This window comes from Rousettus aegyptiacus, unplaced genomic scaffold (assembly GCF_014176215.1).
Source record: "Rousettus aegyptiacus isolate mRouAeg1 unplaced genomic scaffold, mRouAeg1.p scaffold_m13_p_2, whole genome shotgun sequence".
In the NCBI taxonomy this organism is placed as follows: domain Eukaryota; kingdom Metazoa; phylum Chordata; class Mammalia; order Chiroptera; family Pteropodidae; genus Rousettus; species Rousettus aegyptiacus.
In genome coordinates, this window is record NW_023416295.1 from 83300034 (window position 1) to 83315868 (window position 15835).

A 15835-nucleotide genomic window follows, 5' to 3' on the forward strand; every position below is an offset into this window, starting at 1 on the left:
TCAGGAGCACCTCAAACAGAATTATGAAAATTTTAACCACAAAGAAGACACAGCAGGTTCTTAAGTGGCTTGATATCATGTTTAACTTCTTCATTACCTTCCTAAAAGCCATATTGGGAAAAGTAAGGTGGTGGTGGTACTTGCACACTTAAAGGTAAATAGAGTAAGTATTAATTAGCCTAATGGTGAAAGTCAAGGAAAAATTAAAAAGCATTCTGTTGGCACTACATCTCAGTAGAGATGAAAGAAATCTCCAATGAGAGAAAAGTACAGACCATAACGGTAGTCCCTTAATAAATTTAATTACTAATTAAGCACCTCCCGGAGTTATTATACAAGGACTATACTTATCTCTTGTAGAACTCTTTCTTCCTATGTCCTTGAAAATACTACATACGCATAAATATACATATATATACACATACATATATATATACACATACATATACATATATATATCATTTCACTTAGGCAACAAAGAAATGAATAGAATGTAGCAACCAGCCTTCAATTATAATTCAAACATGTCTCAGGTAAGATGAGAAAAAACAGGAATTTGCCCATACTGTACCGCAGCAAACAAAATCTAGTCAGGGTAACTACAAATGCAAAAGATAGTTAAACAAGTTCCATCACTGGAACAGAATGAAATATCTACTATAGATTAAGAACAAGCTATAATAAAAGTATCGGTGGGGAGGGAAGCAAAACCTGCCATGCAGGCTGTTATTACCCTTGGGGGAATATGGGCCTAGTACTGACAGATTCTACATTTTTAAACAGCTTTATTAAGGTATAACTGACATATAATAAGTTATGATATTTAAAGTTTAAAAATTGACGTTTAGAGATATATATACCTCCATGACTCTATCACTACATCAAGATAGCAAGCATACACACCCCCACATGTTCCCCCATGCTTCCCTGTAACCCCTTTCTCCTACCCTTCTTTGTACCCTTGCTACCACTGGTCTGTTTTATATATATACAAAATATTTTATATATATGTGTATATATATACACAAATTATATATATATAAATGGTTTTTCTAGGATTTTATGTAAATCGAAACATGTATATTGCATATTCTTTTTAGTCTGGCCTCTTTTACTAAGCATAATTATTCTGAAATTTATCTTTGTCATTGCCTATATTGATGGTCCATTTCTTTTTATTGTGCAGTAGTATTGTGTTATATGGATGTACCACAATTTGTTTATGCATTCACTTGATTATGGATATCAAGTGGGTTTCTCCATTTGGGTTGTTTTCAATTTGGGGCTATCAAAAATAAAGCTATTGTGAACATTCATATGGAAGTATTTGTATGGATGTTTGTTTTAATTTTCTCTGATTAATTAATTACCTAGCAGTAGAATGGCCAGATCATATATGTGGTAAATACATGTTTAACTTTGTGAGAAACTGCCAACTGTTTTTTTCAAAGCAGTTTGTACCATTTTATGTACCCAACAACGGTGTATGAGAGTTACAGTTTTATCACATTCTCATCAATACCTATTGTTATCTTTTCATTTTACTAGTGGCTTCTGAAGAGCATATGATTTTCATGAAGTTCAATTTACCAATTTGTTCTATTCTGGATCTTTCTTCTGGTGTCATATCTAAGAAATCTTTGCCTAACCCAAGGTCACAAAGATTTATTCCTCTATTTTCTTTTGTAATTTTAGCTATTACATTTAGGTCTATGATTCATTTGGAAATAATTTTTTATACAGTGTGAACTATTAATTGAAGTTTGTTTTTTTACATGTGGATATCCAGTTGTTCCAGCAACATGTATTGAAAAGATTAGTCTTTTTCCACTGAATTGCCTTTGCACCTTTGTTGAAAATTAGTTGTTTATATTGTGTGGACTTGTTTCTGGACTTACATGTAATTAATTCTTAAGTTCTAGTTACATTAGTCTTCCATCTTTGTTCTTTTTTAAAGTTGTTGTAGGTGTTCTAGATCCTTTGCATTTCCATCTGGATTTTAGAATTAGTTGATCAGTATCTGTAAAAAAGACTTCTGGGATTATAATTGGGATTATGCCGAAAGTATAGATCAGTTTCAGGAGAATTTAACATTTTAAAAATACTGAATTTTTCACTCATGAAATACAGTATATCTTTTTATTTAAGTCTTTAAGTCATCTTAGTTTTCAGAAATGTTTGTAGTGTTCAATGTACAAGTCTTTCACATCTTTGCCAAATTTATCTTTAATTATTTCATATTTTTGATGCTATTAGAAGTGATCTTTTTAAATTTTAATTTCAAATTGTTCATCACAGTTTGTTAGATAGAAATGCAATTGATTTTTTATGTTGACATTGTTCCTTGACACTCCGTTTGCATCACTTATTCTAGGAGCTTTTCTATAGCTTCTAACAGATTTTCTACCTAGAAGAAATGACAGCTTTAATTCTTCCTTTCTATTCTGATCTTTTTGTTTATTTTTCTTTCCTTATTGCCCAATCTAGAACTTCTATTGCACTGTTGAATAGAAGTGGTGAGAACAAATACTCCTTGTCTTGTTCCTTAGGGGAATGCATTTACTCTTTGCTGTTAAGTATGTTAGTTGTTTGCTTTTCATAGATGCCTTATATCATGCATATTGAAGAAGTTTCCTCTACTTCTAATTTGCTAGAAGTTTTTGTCAAATGCCTTTTCTGCAGCTATTGAATCAATCACATGATTTTTCTTTTTAGATTATTTATGTAATGAATTACATTGATTGAGTTGCAAGCATTAAACCAACCCTGTGTTCCGGGGATAAATCCCATTTGGTCATGATCTGTTACCCTTTTCATATATTATTTGATTTGATTTGCTAAGTTTGTTTAGAATTTTTATATCCACATTTACAAAGGATGTTGCTCTGTAGTTTTCTTGTAATGGCATTGTCATGTTGGTGTTAGAGAAATTTTACCTCATTGAAGAGTTTGGAAGTATTCCTTATTTTCAGTTTCCTAAAAGAGTTTTTGTAGTAATGATATTTATTTCCTTTTGAAACGTTTGACAGAATTTACCAATTCATTTATCTAGGCCAGAAGTTTTATTTATATGAAGCTTTTGAATAACATATTCAAATTTTTGATTAGATGTGAAGCAGTTCAGATTTTCTTTCTTCCTGAGCAAGCTCGGTAGTTTATGTTTTTCAAGGAATTTATCATTTCATTGAAGTTGTTGAATTTTTTGGCATAAAGTTTATGATAGTCCCGTTATCTTTTTAATATCTCTAGTATCTTGTAGGAATGTCATTTATGTCATTCTTGATTTTGATAAACTTGTGTCTTCTCTCTTTTTCATTTGTTCAGTCTTGTTAGTGGTTAATCAGTTTGGATTAAATATTTTTAAATACTGAATGCCAAATAAAACTTTTCTTCAGGCTTATACATGGCATGTAGGCCACCCTTTGTCTACCAAGTCTTAAAAAAAAGTGATCAAAAAATATACTTAGCCAGGTTGCCATTGAAATCTAAAGTCAGTAGATAGACATTAACAAATATACAAAATTTTAGGAAATATAACATCTGTGAACCATCTTGAAAAAAATTTAATATAAAATTAAGCTGTCCAGGAGATAAATCAAAATGACTCAAGAAGAATCCTAGTAAAAGAAATAAGTATGAAAATTAAATCCTTTAAATACAGAACTAATCCTTGGCAACTCTGAGAATTATGACTATAGATAGAATTAAAATGTTATATAAACCTTGGCAAAGTAATAATATAAGAAAACAAAGTAATAATATAAGAAAACAATAGAGAGGTTAAGCAAGGGACTAGTGGAACTATAGAATCCATATTAACAAAAATTAAAACAATACACCAGTTCCTTAAGATTTACCTAATCTTTTTTCTTCTTTTTATTATTATTTTCTTTTGTTAATGGTGGTCTTTTTCTTCTTTTCAGCTCAAGGGAAATTAGTTTAATATATCTTTAAAAATGGCATATATAGCATAATAGCATAGTAATAGAATTATGTACATATTTTATAACCTTTTCTATGTGTATATATAGAGTTTCAGAATGATTTTTATCTGCTCACAATTAGATTATTTTTTAGAGGTAGGTCTCTAGCTGTATTTGGCATTTGTTTGGGTTTTTACTCTTTTTGTTATGCTTTTTCTACATTTCTTGCATTATTTATAATAAGCTTGTGTCCTTTTACCAATTGTTATTTTTCTCATTGTTCTAAAGATAAATATTTTACTGTCCGAATTTAGTATTCTTAAATTATGGTACAGTTTTGCATTTTGTTCAGTAATACTGAACTTCTAAATAATAATATTATGGATAATGTGAAATATAAACCTTTAATTGCTCCCTCATGTTGCAGTTTAATCTTTATATTTGTATTATGAAAATCAGCTTGTTAATCCAACCTTTTTAGTACTGGTGTCCTGTTTAAATCCTCTTCACTGAAAAATTAATGTATCAGTTAGGGGAACAGGAAACCCTTTTGATTTTTTAAATGAAAGTAATTTAATTGAAGGAATAGATAACATAGAAAGGCTAGAAAAACAAAAAGGAGGAAGAGTGTTTTAGAGGAGCAAACAGGAAGAATGGGTAATCCTTAAGGATCAGACTTGTGTTACTTCTAGGCTAGAGTCCACAAGCCTGGACTGGCTACTACAAAGTTAAAGCCACTGTCATAGTCAGTTCTGGATCTGCCAGGGAAGCACTGCTTTGGTCAGGGATGATACCATATATAAGGTGCTATTTATCCCCATGTTCTATCCACACTATTGTTACAGTAGCTACCAGCATCTGCTAGTCCCTTGCTTTTAACTTGGTCTTCTTTCTGATCTACCGGCAGAAAAAAAGGAGAACCTAACTGAAAGCCAACTTGCAAAGGAACCTGGAAAATAGAGCTTGTTGACTCTTAGCCTCCCACATAATTTAGCAGAGCACAGAAGGACAGGATTGAAGCCTATGACGGCTCAGTTAACATTAAATTAGTGTATATATTAACCATCTATTTTATAGTTGTAAAAGTTAAATGTTATATTTGTAGTCCTTAATAGGACTACAGGAATGGCAGCATGACAAATGTTTATCTGGACACAACCCTAGTCCTGAAGGGTATGCATTAAATAAATGGGATTTTCTTCTCCCATCATAATAAGCAATAGTTGGAAATACTAGGACTATTGTAATACTTAAAATGTTGAAATATTAGATTGGGAGCTGAAATTTGGAATATCAGAGGATTTATTACTTCTCCACCAACCTCCTCTTACACACACCCTTATGATTTGTTCTAAATACCCAAGAGATTAAAATCATTGTTCTAATGTTGAAATACAAGAAATAGTGAATCTTAATTTGATACTTTGTTTGCAATTACAAGTATAGTTTATCCTTCTTAAAAGAAATGTATTTTCTTAAGAAACTTCAACTTACCTAAATTTAAAAATCATTGTAATATTTCTGACTTTTCCATTAAAACTTCAACAGACATGCATTCTATTCACATTTTTCTATTCTTATCCATGAAAGATGATCTTAAAATTGTTGGCTTTGCTTTGCTTTGCTTTGGAAACCTGTATGGCTGCTTTTATATGTATTAGATACCTACATATGTAAATGGTTATATTTGATATGCTAGGCATTTATGTTCATTCATAGTTAAATAATGTGTCAGGTAAATTCTCTGAGAACCAAGTTCTTATTAACAAATTTGGTGTGAACATATTGGCTTACCTCAGAGGAGGATCAGTTCCCATGTTAAACGGTGTGTTTGCTAGACAAATCAGCTTCAAGATGAATTCCCTGTAGTACACAACTCCCAACCATATTTCTGTCCTTAGTTTCTTACTGCATACAAAAATCTGGAATTGCATGTGTCTGGATATGGAAGGATTTGAGGATGTAACCAGTCTTCATATCTATGACCATTACCAGTAGATGAGGAAGAAAAGCTTGACCAAGGGAAGAGCTGTTCTTCAAGATCCCCCCTGTTTTGGGCCCTTCATTAAGGAGTAGTAGAGTTACTGGCTAAACCACAGATTTATAGGGTAAGGGCAGGACTTAAATGAGTTGAGACATAACCTGTCTCTGAGTCTAGAGGGAGTGCCTTTCCAGTGCATAGTAGAGAAGGAATTCCTCTTATGCAAAATTACTTCTGTCATATTCACTCTCAAAGAAGTGTCTGATAATGTAGTGTCTGTGGAACACATCTTCATTCACTAATGAAAGCTGTAATTAAGCTTCATCCATTCAGGTAGAATTGAAATGTAGTCCAGTCTTTCCTTCTTATCCTTTGCTCTCTCATCTCTGCTAGAAATATTTTGTCTCTTATGATATTATAATATAATCATGTCGTGCATTGTTATTTAATTTTATAGTTCTCTTAAAGATTTTATTATTGTGCATATTTATGTATTTCAGCGGGAGAACTGAAGTCCAGTCAGTGCAGTATGGCAAAGAAAAGGCAAATAAAGACAGGATATTTGCAAGGTAAGCCACTTGTATTTCAGTGTCTTAATTTAAAAAAAAAAAAAAGATTAAAATTATTAAAACTCTTTTTCTAAATATGAAAACAGTTATCCCATGAGCCTTTCTTTAATTAAACAACAAATTATGTTGAAGGAATAGTGAAGTAGCTTGTCCAATTTATTCATTTTTTTTAACATAAGCTAAATTTACCCTGTGCTCTGACTAGACAATTGAGTATTATATTATTAACATAACATTTTGTTGAAATGTTCATTTCCCTTTTTAAAAACTTTTTTGAGAAACAGTGATGTGTTTTATTATTCAGTCCATTTTTATATTTTTTAAAATCGTATTGTTAAGAAATAACTTGCTTTTAGTTGGGTGCCATTTAGTTATTTTCACTTTTTTAGAATATGTTAATAGCCAATTGCTTTTAATGAGTGAAATAACATTATTAGATTTATGTTTTAGAAAATAGTTTTATGAGCAAGGATAGGGAATGGATCAAAATAAAGACTGGGTATTCAGAGACCACTAGAAGGTTATTGATGAAAGCCTGACCTAAAACATTGGCAATGAAATGGAGACTAGGGAGCAAATTTGGGGAATGTTTTTTAGATCGGGCTAGCAGTTGTCGACCAATTAGATAAAGATGTGTTAGAGACAGTAGTATCTGGAAAGACTATCAGACTTGAGTGACATGCACTGGACAGGCAATTTGGGAGGGAGAACAGATTTGTAATGGAAAAAGGAGTAAAATTAGGTCTAGTTTGAGATGCCTGAGCAACACTCTTAACAGGATTATCGAATAAATGATTAAATATTCAGAAGTAGAGCTGTGAAAGAGGGAGAATGACCAAATCAGTGGCTACAAATATTTTTTGAAGACCTACTCTACTGAGCATTGTTTCAGGCCCTAGGAATACAGTGAAGAACAAGATGTACACCTTACTCCTATGGAATTTAAATTCTGATTGGTGCAACAGATATCTAATACAAGTAAATAATTGAGCTAGTACAAGGCCATGGAACTGGAGCCTACTTGTGTTTCGGGAAGATCAGGCCAATAATGTACCAGAATGAACAAGGCAATGATAGAGGAGATAGTTAGAGGTGGGCAGCCTCCAGAACTTGAATGACCGTATGCTAGAAATTGAGGGACTTAGATTTTAAGTGGAAGCCAGTAGAGGCTGAGAGCATGAAAGGTATATAAATTGACTTGTATTTTTTAAATTCTGGCAGAATGGTAAACTCAAGTATTTAAAATAACATATGATATCTAGAATTTGCTTCAAAATAGATGAGAGGATTAGAGTAGGTGGTAGAGATGAAACAAGATTGAACATGATAATAATTATCGAAAGTGGGTCCTGAATACACAGGGTTTATTAATGTATTCTCTCTACTTATGTCTGTGTTTTAAACGTACCACAATATAAATATGAGGGTTGTGAGGAAATTACTCTGGCTGTGATAGAATCAACTATATGGGGATGTAAGTAGAAAGAGGTTGACCAGTGAATCTATAATGGCTAACTTATATTTTATGCTCATCTGTGCTAGGTGATTTTCGTATATTAACTCACAGTCCCCATAACTCAATGAGATAAATACCATTACAGATGAGAAAACAGCAGAACAAGTATGAATAATTTTCCTGACATTATACGGGTAGTAAGAGATGTAGCCATGATTTTAACCCAGTCGTTTCAGGCTCTTACCCACACTTTTAACCTCTACAGAATAGTGAATGCCTGACTCCCTAATAGACATGGCTACTGTAATTATTCAAAATCCTCCCATTTCCAGTCTTAGATACCTTGATTCCAGTTAGAAAGTACTAAGGACCTGTGAAAAAGTAAAGCGTATAGTAAAATGTTAATTCAAAGTTGTTTTCCTTGAAACTGTTCTTAAGAATTTACTTCTATCATCTTTGTTGTTTTGATTTCAAATGTATTTGTCCTAGTCTTAATACTATAACTTACTTGCAACACTCCTTTCAGACTTTTTAAAATCAAAATAAATATTTTCTGATTTTTTTCTGTTAAAACTGCACCATAACAAAATACTTAATACTTTTTCTTTTTCTAACAAGTTTATCATTACTTTCTTCCTTGATATTTATAAAAATACTGAAAATGAACATGATCTGATAGCTAGATCTGCTGTAGTGTGATATCCGAATATGAATGTCCTAATATGAATACCATTTATATATTAGTGTTAATATCACATGCAAATGACTTTCTTATAAGTGTTAATGTTTCCATATTTTGATCGTAACAGATTTTGAGAACTACAAAGATAGTTATACCTGCATCTTAGTTCTTCATTTTTTTATATGCATAATTAAAATGTGAAATTGTTTAACAGATGATTTTATAAAACAAATATGCATTACGTAATGAATAGTAGAGCTAAAACTCCAATATTATAAACCTCAAATAACTGTCATTTTGTTATGCCGGAATTGCATGAATCCTCCTTGAAATAATAAGTCATCACCTGGAGGGTGGTTTTAATAGTACTGTTTTAATGATCCTACTAACTCTGAAAGACTGAGTTTTTGTAGGGTGGTTTTTACAGTATATCAGAATATCATTGTGATAACCCAGTGCATATCTACTAAAATACTCTAATAGCTTTACCAATTATTAAATTAACTTATTCTGTTCAAGTATTAGAGAATTCTAGAGTTCTTGTTCACTTCACGGAAATTTAGTTAGTAGTATAAATAGAAAAGATTTCTTCAACTTTTTATGTAAGGGTGTTTTTTTCCAGTAATAATAAATAAGTTAATTTATTTTCTTATGTATCAACTCTTTAAATTACTTTCACACTTTTCAGTTGTCATATAATATCTCATAAGAAAGCAAAAGAATGTTCCCATGCAACAGAAAAATAATGTGCCATGGTCAGAAAATAAATTTACCACATTGCAAACATACTGATGAAGTGTGGTATTTTTTTCTCTGAAATTTCCACACTCAACAGGAAACATAGACAGCAAGCTTGAGTGGGTGGGTCTCTGAGGTTAAAACTGTTAATAAAATACCTGAAATTTAGTTTTAAATGCAGAGCAGTTCCAACCATGTTTAGTTTATTAACAACAGTAAAGTGTTCTGACGCTTTGTGCTAGGTGAGTATAACTGGATATTTTCCTCCTTCGTATGACTTTTTTTTCCTCTGTTAGAAAATGAAAGTACTTGATCTCCTGACTGTGGTTAGTGAACTCTCTTACAACTTACATTTAGTAGTCTAATATATGAGAAAGAATAGTTTATTAGCATTAAGGTAACTAATTAATCAAAGAGCTGTAAATTCTAAGGTGTCTTTTAATAATCTTTATTTTAAAAATCTAATACATGAGATAATATACTTTATTTTCATTTTACTGTGACTGATAGAAATATTTGGAATGCAGTATGTGTCCTGAGTTGTCTTCAAGTCAGAAAATCCTATAATTTAAACTTGGGATAATGGAAAATGTTCATGCTTAAATAACTTTAAATTCACTTATGAAAAATGAAATCTGAGTCAAAAATCTTTTTTAAATCGATAACATCACATCTCTTAGAAAATGTTAAATGTTCTTAAGGTAAGGAAATGTTATTAGGCCAGACTAAAAAGATTTTGGCTATGAATACGTGAACTAATAGGCACTTAAGAATGGTTTGAATTCATAAGTAATTTAAGTTATTCATGGTTTACTAAAATTAATAGACTAAAAGATTGCACTGAAAACTTAGATACTCATATATCATAAAATTCAAGAGATAAGGAAGAAACTTAAGATCACATTGTACTAGTAAATTTAGATATTGAGATGTAGAAACCTAATTTGTCTAATGGAAGGTCAAAACTAGGATTTAGGGTCTCTACCCATAATAATTTTAATGCTTCCTAGTATGCACATAAATTTTATTGAGTACTCTTGGTAATTGTTATCATGCTCTTTGGTCTAGTATATTTCTGTGTGTTTCAGTGAATTTATTACTGAAATATAAAACTGTCAGTTTACAAGTTGATATATTATGTTTTTATATAAGTATTTTAAGTCATATTAGACTCCATATTAACTACATCTCAAAGGCTTTAGTTGATCTAAAATTCTAAGGGTTTTTAATCTCTACAAAGATTAGTGTCTTTCCTGAAAAGATCACTTAGTTCTCATCTTTATCACTATGGTCCCTGACGATATAGATAGTTAATAAAACATATTCTTCTACTCCCCACCCTGAGACAGAATAGTTAACCTTCCAAATGTTTTTTTTTTTTTTTTTAAGAAAAGAAAGAAATCCACTGGCCTACTACTTGTAAAAAGAAAAAATTGTAAACAAAGTGTAATTATACATAATTATCATTTTTTCCCTGTCCTCATTGAGCCAGAGGACCAGAGTTTAGATTTAAGGACATTCAGGAGATAATATGTTAAGAATTGTTTGATACATTTCAAAATAACTTAGACTTACAGAGACTCTGGAATGGAAATAGGCAATCTCTGTAATATTGATAATATCTGAGAAAATTTTTGGTAACCATCTATTCCCTTGCTTTTTTTTTGTTTCTCTTCCTTTTTCTTGTTTTCTTTTCTCTTCTTCTCTTTTCTCTTTTCTACTTTTCCTAGTTTATCTTTTTTTCCTTCTCAATATAAAGCAGATTTACTTTCTTAGGAAATAATTTGGTAAATAGCCTCCAAATAAATTCATTTCTTACAAGTAAACTCTTTATGTATACTCATCTAGGATGTGATCTGTTAATACAGATTCAAAGATTTGGTTCATACTTTGGGGTATAAAATTAAAAATTTTTTTATATCTTAAATTATTTCTACAGATCTCCAAGTAAGCCCTTGGCACGGAAATTAATGGATTGGGAAGTAGTAAGCAGAAATTCAATGTCTGATGACAGGTTAGAAACACAAAGCCTTCCATCACGATCTCCACCTGGAACTCCTAATCAGTAAGTACAGACTAACATTAGGTGTACATTTTGCTCATTTCTAAATTGTTGGATATCTCCATTGCCCAAAGATCAAAATACGTAAATATATTTAAATTTTTTGATCAGACATGATTTTTGTTGCTCCAAGGCAAATGTTTCCTCTTAGTCCTTTTAGCCTACAGCTTGTTGCATAAGTGGCATGGAATATCCTTGGCAAGGAAGTTAGTAGAGCATTCAACAAGAATGCTCACTTTTTTATACAGTTGACTTTCAAAGTAAGGCTCCCTAGCTAATAAATCAAGATCAATTAGTAGACTTAAAATCTGGGAGTATTGTTGTGTACTTTTCCATGTGCTTCTCCAACAGAATTTCTAGGGGAGTATATGTTGTTTGAAAATGCTAAGTAGTTAGGATTCTCTTACTTAAGCTCCTACCCAAACCACTGCTCTGCCACTTTCTATGGTCTGCAAAAAGGGATCTCAAGTATTAGTTCCCACAAGCTTAGTCAGAGCTACATTAATAAGTACTCTGTTATTCAGCACTTACTGTGTTTATACTTTATTCTATCATTTCTCACAAAAGCTGTATGCATTGGTATAGATAATAATAATAATAAATTAATAAACTTGTACTAGCCAAAGATGTTGTCTTAATTTTATAATGTTAACAAATCTGTTGTAATATATGTATGTAATTAAGGTAATAATAAAAAAAAAAATTTATGTCAGCATATTGATAGACCTTGGTAACCTATAAGATTGATATATAAAATATTTGAATTTTGGTACGGAATATAATATTTTAAGAAGTCTTTCTTTAGAAATATTTTGTACACAGTAATATTCAATAAGTGTGCATGAGATTCCAAAAGTTGTGTCATTGATGGAGGTTTGTCACCCAAAGAATAAACTTCTACCATATTGGAAGTAAAATATGTGCATAAACAGTTTGGTTCAGAGAATATTACCTAACATATAGATGTCTTCCTTACTACTAGAAAAAATGGACTCATAAGTTTCTCTCTTATTAATTGCAGGTTACTAAATCATCTCTTTTTTAAAAAGACTGCCTGTATTCAAAGGTTAATTAACTTGTTTGAAGAAAATCCAGAAACTTTTTCTGGTCCCTTTTCCAGTCAGATATTTCTTCATTTGTGACCAGGAACAAGAAATTTAAACCAAGTGACTGAATTAATTAATTGACAGTAGTTCTGATTAAATTTCTGGTTAATGAAACAATTTTAGGTATGATCTGTAAAAAATTTTTTCTAAATTCTAGAAAGACAGTACGTGTACTGGTTAAGAGTGTGGGCCTTGGAGTCACTGTATGTTGGAACTTTAATCTTTGTCCCATTTTCCTCATCTACAAAATTATACTTACAATAATAATGTCTTTCTTGTAATATTGTTGAAGGTTAAATGACATTAGATATGTAAAATACTTAGAACAATGCCTGGCACATAGTAAGTGCTCAAATGTTAGCTATCATAATTAGTAAAAGTATTGACAATAATAATTCATGTGACTATGTCACTTATGAAAATGGAACTATATTATGCAATATCTATTCTTAGGAATTAAAGCCCTATAAATAAAAGCACTTATAAGGATTAAAAAATAATTCAGACCAGGAAGATATTTCTGAATTATTTATTCTATTGTTTTAAAAATACTGATTAAAACAAAAGTTGTAGTTACTAAAATCTAGAAACATTAAGGTTGCTAGAGATAATAGATGACTGAATAGGTAAAATCCTTGTGGTGGCAGATGGTTGAATATAGCTTACATTTTTGACTTCCTCTTCTGTGTTCTCTCTGTTTACATCACACTATTTTTGTCAGAGACTCCGCTTAGTCAATGTGTTAGTTTTAAAAACATACACCCACTTTCTAATGCAATTATATAATTAAGGAGCTTGAGAAAAATTGAATTAAAGCACAATTTTACTCAGTTTTCTTCTCTTTATGCAGTCGAAATTCTGCATTCACACAAGAAGGATCCCGGTTACGACCATCTTCAGTTGGTCATTTGGTAGACCATGTGGTTCACACTTCTCCAAGTGAAGTATTTGTGAATCACAGTTCACCATCTTCGACGCAAGCTAATAGCATCGTTCTGGAATCATCACCGTAAGACATTTTTTCATTTAGTTTCCTCCTTATAAATAATAATGCCCCAAATTGTTTCCTTTGAAATAATCTGGAAAATAATCAAGATTTTATTTTTGCAGTGTTTTAAATATTTACATATTTATAAATGTGCTTATTTATCCCTGAGAATTCTTGGTACTCCCTGCCACGCACGTGCATGCGCACGTGCAGACACACACACACGTGCCATCAAAAGAAATCACTGTTCTTATTTTGTTGACTCAGATTGTTTTTGAGCTTTTAGTGCATATACTTAAATATGTCTGCAGATAATATGGCACCGTGGTCAGGTTGTAAGGTAGGGAAAGGTAGAGTTTTTAAAATATTTTTCAGGAAGGGACCCATCATAATGAGTATACAGTGTTGGAAAAATTAAGTGCCAAAGAACTAAGATAACAATCACACTGAAAATAAGTTATAGAAAGCATGCATACATCATTTCTCAAATTCATTCCTATCTCATATGCTAATACATAAATTCAACTTCATAATTCAGTGTTTATATCTCATTAGTTTAATACAGAACATGATTACCCTCATTAATATGCAGTATCTTAATTTATCAGCTTATATAATGTACTTTATATGGAAGTGAAAATACGTGCAAGAATTAGGAAAAAGTAAAATATTCCATAAGATACTTAGATAAGTAAGAAGATTCAGTAATTGTTGAGAAGGAAAAAGGGGTGTAAGATATAGTAAATGCCATCATGGTTAAAGAAAGGATGGGTCTGAGAGTGATGAATAGAAGAGTAGATGGAGTTATCAGCAAAAGTGATTAGTTACTGGTGCTCCAGAAAAATGTAACTAGATCTATAAGAGCCATAATGAAGACAGTATTTTCAATCCATAGTTGGGAATCTGCAGATACGGAGAACTGACTGTATGCATTGCTCCTTTGCTATTTTATGTAAGGGACTTGAGCATCTGTTGGTTCGGGTATCCTCAGCGAGGCCTGGAATCAATCCGTGGAAGATACTGAGGGACAGCTGAAGTTTTAGGGGAATCAGAAATCATACATGATTTTCAACTGTGTAAGGGGTCAGTGCCCTAGCCTACCACATTCGTTGTTCAAGGGTCAGCTTTATATTTCCATCTTCCCCTTTCTTTTTATTTAATATCCAAAAGTTAACACAGGTAGTTATTTGTCCATAAACTTTTGAATGGTGTGTGTTTCAAGCCCTGGTTTCTAGCCCCGCCCTCCCTCCACACACACACACACACACACACACACACACACACACACACACACACTTCGGATTATTTTAGGCAAATTATTGGTTTTTAATATATTAAATTTATTGCATTAGAAATATGTTATTAATTATATTAAATATGGATGTTATTAGAGACCCAGTCTCTACTGATATTGCTTTCCGTTCATTTAAATATAAGTAGTTTCTATTAGAATTTAAAATATAACAGTATTACCACTTAAAATCAAAATGAAATGATAGAAAACAAGTCTGTTGAAGCCTCAAATACTTATGGGTAATCAGGTTCCTTAGCTTTTATTTGTTTTATAAATTAGCTTCTGTGAAGCATTTCATTTGAAAGAGTCCACTGCTATAAAAAGCTTGAACACCCATGATTTAAAATAGCTTTGCTTCTGTTTTTTACAGTTGTTTTCTTTGAGGTACAAATATAATATAGTGCTAAGAGCACAAGCTCTGAATTCAGAATTAAAACTTGGTTTTACCACTTCTAATTATGCGACTTCGGGTGAATTGTTTTATCTCTATAAGTCTCAATTTCCTCACCTGTAAAAACAGGATGGTAATATCTTCCTCACAGAATTGCTGTGAACATTTAATGATACGCATAATATAGAGGTAAAGTGCTTAGTTGATGTTAACTATAATAATTATGTAACTTATTTCAGTTAATTTGGGGGGGTATATACTGGCAGCTTTTAAGTATTTATCAACTATTTATCTATCTGAATTTTTTAGGTATTTTGAATTTTTGAATGTCCAGATTCTCCAAATTCTCAACTTAATCCTCAGGTCCCTTAACATCGAGAGACTCTATGCGGACTTTGTAATCCTCAAGCATTAAATTTGTTTCCCCTAAACATTTTTTCCTGGACTGTTCCATTGTAATCTTATTTAACAAATCACTACAGTTTTGTCCTTACCTTATCAATTCCTTTTGCTTAGTTCTCAAATATTTGCCTTCCCTCAGCCCCTCTGAGCTACTGGCACTAATAATTTCATCTCCAAACTCAACTTAGCCCAATTCTCATGCTGATCTTGATCAAGTCTAGCAATATATTATGGCCTCTACAA

General features: G+C 31.6%; 1 protein-coding gene across 5 annotated transcripts in view; it reads left to right on the forward strand.

Annotated features, from left to right (window-relative positions):
- PTPN4 (protein tyrosine phosphatase non-receptor type 4) overlaps positions 1-15835 on the forward strand; it is a 175770-nt gene that overhangs the window by 113420 nt on the left and 46515 nt on the right. For all 5 annotated transcript variants that reach the window (XM_016127566.2, XM_016127565.2, XM_016127567.2 and 2 more), the window contains 3 exons: positions 6405-6473; positions 11289-11414; positions 13368-13526. In XM_016127566.2, coding sequence (XP_015983052.1) covers positions 6405-6473; positions 11289-11414; positions 13368-13526 — 354 coding nt within the window. The remainder of the gene's footprint in view (positions 1-6404; positions 6474-11288; positions 11415-13367; positions 13527-15835) is intronic.